This window comes from Musa acuminata, chromosome BXJ1-9, assembly GCF_036884655.1.
Source record: "Musa acuminata AAA Group cultivar baxijiao chromosome BXJ1-9, Cavendish_Baxijiao_AAA, whole genome shotgun sequence".
Taxonomy (NCBI): Eukaryota; Viridiplantae; Streptophyta; class Magnoliopsida; order Zingiberales; family Musaceae; genus Musa; species Musa acuminata.
The window spans coordinates 42,960,233-42,965,592 of NC_088335.1; the positions used below are offsets into that span (position 1 = coordinate 42,960,233).

Consider the following 5,360-nt stretch of genomic DNA (forward strand, 5'->3'; position numbering starts at 1 on the left):
TTTAGTGTTTTTTTTCCAACAGTATAATCTTTTTTATAATTGCATCACTTAATTCAAAAAATATTCAAGTCATATTTCAAAAAATATATTTTTTTATCCGAAATAGTGTTTTAATTTATTATAATATTTTTGGTTTATTATAGTATTTTAGCTATCGTAATAAAAACACTATAAATAAGTCAAATGGAATCAAAACATACTAAAAATTATTTTATATATGATTCAAATAGGTATTTATAATAGATTACGAATAATGTCACTCGAATAGAAATAAAAAAATAACTTATTATAATATTTTGTCCATGATAAAAATACTGTAAAATATATTTAAAAAATATTATAAATGATTCAAATAGACTTAAAACCTCAATTAAACCAATTACAAGCTAAAAAATATAATATCATAATAGTTTACGGGCAATGAAAATTAGAGAGATATAATATATTTATTGTATTTTCAGTATATCAATAGACATATTATAAATGTTATTAAAAATACTATAAATGAATCAAATGAAAACACTCTAATGGTTCAAAACGAGCGAAAAAGAGGTGAAAGCACCCAAAATGAGAATATTTTCAAGATAAATGGCCCCTTTTGCAAACTCCTTGTAGCCACATTTTCAAACGGTTGACAATTCTCTTCCATTCTCCAATCCTTTAGAGCTTGTGATCATCAAACATATTCTTTTACATAAAAAATCAGAAACAAATTCCTAATGATATATTTTTACTTTTGTACTTTTTTAATGAGCATTACAAATTAAGCCATAATATTAGGCCACGTCTGCTTGTATTGGGTCCCAGAACTTGTGCCCAGTTGGCCACCGTCCCCACCTTCAGGGGTATTACTGTAATATTATTGCTCAATGGAAAACCCTAGACCGACTCCTTTCGCACTACGCCATATAAAGCTCCAGAGAAACAACGGCCGTTGCCGAAACCCGTGGTCGCATCGCCTCGCTGCTCGAGTTCTTCCAAGATGTCGAAGCGAGGTAACCCTCCCATCTCCATGTCGATCGATCGATCGATCGATCTCAGATTGTTCAATGATCTCCGGTGGCTTTTGTAGGGCGCGGAGGAACGGCGGGTAACAAGTTCCGGATGTCGCTGGGTCTGCCGGTGGCGGCGACGGTGAACTGTGCGGACAACACGGGGGCGAAGAATCTCTACATCATTTCCGTCAAGGGGATCAAGGGACGCCTCAACCGCCTGCCCTCGGCCTGCGTCGGGGACATGGTCATGGCCACCGTCAAGAAGGGCAAGCCCGACCTCCGGAAGAAGGTCATGCCCGCCGTCATCGTCCGCCAGCGCAAGCCGTGGCGCCGAAAGGATGGCGTCTACATGTACTTTGAAGGTTCGTTGGATGATCTCCATTTGCAAAATGCATGTTATTAATTTAATTCTCCCGGTATATGTTACATTTATCGTTGCTGTTAATTAGTGAATAACATGTGAGTACGGGTTATTATATATGGAAAATCATGTCTCTTTACTGGGGACTGATAGAAGCATTATTCGATTTTGGGTCACTCCTCATAGCTGATTTAGCTGAAAATATTGTTCAAACGTGAATTTGCTGTGAATTCGAGATAGTTTGACTTGACCTGTGAGCATGGCATGTGTGTAAAACTTAAATCACTTTTACTGGCCAATTAATTCATCTAATGTTGGTAGAATAAAATAAGTATTTACTGGTTTTGTTGTGTTAAGAGAAAGAGAAGCGGTTAACAAAGTGCTAACACTATTCATAATCGCATGATCATATCAATTTATATCTGGATTCTTATTTTAAACTCCACAATGCTCTACTTGTGAGGATGAGGATGATACGGCACATGTGAATGATCAATGAATGACCATTATGGTTTTGTGAACAGCCAATGGCAATTAGCAATAAGTTATGTTTTATTTGTTTTCCTGTTTATTTTGTATTATTTTCCTATTTGATCAAGATACCTGGCTGCTGCTTGGCTTGCTAGTAGATGAAGCAGCTGTTTTTGCTTGCCTAAGTGACTATTGATGTTGCTTTCTTGGCTGGTTGCTGTTTGCTTGCCTGGTCCAGCGACTGTAACAATGGCTTTTGTTGCTCACACAACTAATGACTGCAATGGCTGTTTCTCTATTTTAGTGGCAAAGCAGGAACTTCAACTTTTCTTTATTTTTCTTGACATTTCAACTGGTTTTTTCATATATTTTAGCCATTTAATGCTTTATCTTTCATATGATACAGATAATGCTGGAGTGATTGTTAACCCGAAGGGAGAAATGAAAGGTATGTCAGATGGAATGTGGGAAATTTTCACTTTGAAAGATGAGACATCTTAAGGACAATTACAAATGAAGCTGTGTCATCTTAATCACTTTTTGAAACATATTGCTTATTGGGGCCTGAGCAGTAATGCCATCAGACGATAGACATGTGGTTATTGTTAAACCATGCCACTCATTCAGCCTATAATTGTTTTCGGGGTCTATCACATTTATGATTTTTGTTTCAAGTATTTGATCACATTTATGCCACTCATTAGAAATTGGCTTGCTTGCTGCAGGATCTGCTATTACTGGACCCATCGGGAAGGAATGTGCCGACTTGTGGCCAAGGATTGCTAGTGCAGCAAATGCGATCGTGTAGGGTCATGGTTCTTGGGGTCAAGAGCTGAGGTTTTGGTTTATGTTTATTTGTTTCAAGAAATAGTATGTATCAGTGTTGTTTGAGTTGGTTACCCTGGTTAGTGATGTTTACTAGAGTTCTTCATCTTATGGATTTGATGTTCTGCTGTTGGTCACATTTTAATTTTAAATGGTCTCTTTATATTATTTCAAGTCTCAAGTGCATCAGGCAACTGGTTGTTGGTAGTGCTGGAAGATATGCTGTTTTATTGGACTTAACGTTTGTTGTTCTAGTTAATCTAATTATGACTCTAGTCAACACTCTATGGTTGGAATGTATGGTGCGAAGAAAAATTATAGTACTTTTAGATCTTACAGGCGCTGTTTGACAAATTTGAGGAGCAATGTGAATTATCCATGGGGTTTTTTGTGAATTACATTCTGTAGCCATTTTTATGAAGCGTTGTAATTTCTCATGATATTTACTTTAAAATTTAATATAGGAAAACATGTTTATGTATACTTATATATGCAAGTGGAGTGTTTTCCTATATGAGATTTTTGAAGTACATATCATGAACATCTTATTTTGAGTGTCAGTGATTGGGTGATCGGGTCCATAAATTTTACCTTATTTCGATAGAGTTTTTCTATGTAGGTGTCATGCACACTAGGGGTAAGACGATCAAGTATATCATATTACACTTGCATATCAAAGATTCAATGTGCCAAATGTAAAATATTAACATATAAAATATTAACTTAATAATAATATATTAGATATATAAAATTTTAAAATATTATTTGATAAATTTTGTTACTGAATCCATTTACCAAATATTAAAGATTCAAAACTTCATCCAGCAAATCTTTATATTTAAAATATGAAATATGCGACTAGTGTAATATATTCACTTATCCAATATTAAAAGCATTTTGTTAAAGGTCGGAGACCTCATTCAACAAATCTTTATATTTAAAATTTTAATATAATGATGATTCAACATATCCACTTACCAAATATTAAAAGGTTTTAAATCTTCTTCGATAAATTCTAATATTTAAAATATCAGTCGATGTCAGACCCAACTTGAATTACTTATATTTTATCAAAAAAAAATCCGAGGAGAATCGAGAAACGAGAACAGAGTAAACGGGCACGATAAAAAAAAATTAAAATTAAAATTAAAATTTCAAACGAAGGAAAAAAAAAGGGGGGGAAATGGTTTCGCCGTCGAGAACCCTAATTTATTCCTGGTTTCCCCGTTTGATCCTTATTCGATTCACGATTCCCTTTCGTTCGGCCTCACCCTTCTGTCGATTTGGTCCATTACAGGGTTCCGATTCGCTCCCCCTTCCAATATCTAGGGTTTCTTATGCCCCTCCTCTTCGATCACGCCACCGATTGAACCCCTGACCTTCCATGTCGAAAGGCGACGACGCCTCCACCGTCGAGATCCGCGATGTCTGGGCCAACAACCTTGAGGCTGAGTTCGCCGTGATCCGGGAGATCGTCGACGATTTCCCCTTCGTCGCCATGGACACCGAGTTCCCGGGCGTCGCCGTTCGCCCCCTCGGCGACTTCAAGACCGTGGCCGACCAGAACTACCACATCCTCCGCGCCAACGTCGACCTTCTCCACCTTATCCAGCTCGGCCTGACCTTCTCTGACGCCGACGGGAACCTCCCGACCTCCTCGGCTGCCGGCGGACACCCTGTCGTGTGGCAGTTCAACTTCAGGGAGTTCGACGTCGACCGCGACGTCAGCAATCCCGATTCCATCGACCTCCTCATCAGGTCCGGCATTGATTTGGTGAGAAATCGGGAATTCGGTGTCGACGCGATACGATTCGCCGAACTCCTGATGTCGTCCGGCGTCGTCCTCAACGATTCCGTCAGTTGGGTGACCTTCCACTGTGCTTATGACTTCGGGTACCTCCTAAAACTCCTAACTTGCAGAAGGCTTCCCGACACCCGAGAGGGGTTCTTTGAGCTCGTCAGGACGTTCTTCCCGGTTGTGTACGACATTAAGCACCTGTTGAAGTTCTCGAACAGCCTCCACGGGGGGCTTAACAAGGTTGCCGAGCAGTTGGAGGTCGAGAGGGTCGGCATCTGCCATCAAGCGGGCTCAGATAGCTTGCTTACTGCTCGCGCATTTAGGAAGTTGATGGGCAGTTACTTTGATGGGTCAATTGAGAGGTATGCTGGGGTGATGTATGGTTTGGATATTGAACATGGCATAAACACACGGTGATGTTTGCTGTAATTCATCAATGAATTTGAAAAAGAAAGGGAAAAAAAAAACTGGTTTGGTGAGTACATGTTGTTGTATGCGTTGCTTCTTGCATTTCATTTGTGCTTGCTTGGCTTTTGTTTTTTTTTCAACTTAGATCATCTGCTACTGTTTTTCCTTTTTACATGCTGTGATTTCATACTTCCATTGCATACTTTATTCTGCATATTTCTGTTAATCATTTAACAAAATGTGCTGATGCAGTTTTTTTAAGAATGTCGCAGTCTTGCTTCCTATTCTACTATTTTCCTGTTAGCAAGACGTGTGATTGAATTTAATACAAACTTGCTGGAGTCTGTATTTGTATTTTTATAGAAAAGGTAAAATTTTGCAATATTAAGTATGAGTTCTTCTTTATCCATTCTTTTAATCTTATTAAGTCTCGTTTCTAGTATATCTCAAACTTTGCACTATTGATTCGGTGGTTTATAACTTTATATGGTATGAACTTATT

At 38.2% G+C, this 5,360-nt stretch overlaps 2 protein-coding genes across 2 annotated transcripts; both read left to right on the forward strand.

Moving 5' to 3' along the window:
* The first annotated feature begins 866 nt into the window (after positions 1 to 866).
* On the forward strand, positions 867 to 2,820 carry LOC135593615 (large ribosomal subunit protein uL14x/uL14z/uL14y). The gene is made up of 4 exons (XM_065083798.1): positions 867 to 995; positions 1,073 to 1,357; positions 2,234 to 2,275; positions 2,553 to 2,820. The coding sequence occupies exons 1-4, from the start codon at positions 983 to 985 to the stop codon at positions 2,633 to 2,635; spliced, it is 423 nt and encodes a 140-aa protein (XP_064939870.1). The 5' UTR covers positions 867 to 982; the 3' UTR covers positions 2,636 to 2,820.
* A 1,047-nt stretch (positions 2,821 to 3,867) lies between these two features.
* LOC135593616 (probable CCR4-associated factor 1 homolog 7) lies at positions 3,868 to 4,932 on the forward strand. Its single transcript, XM_065083799.1, has one exon. The coding sequence runs from the start codon at positions 4,037 to 4,039 to the stop codon at positions 4,865 to 4,867; it is 831 nt and encodes a 276-aa protein (XP_064939871.1). The 5' UTR covers positions 3,868 to 4,036; the 3' UTR covers positions 4,868 to 4,932.
* Positions 4,933 to 5,360: the final 428 nt, after the last annotated feature.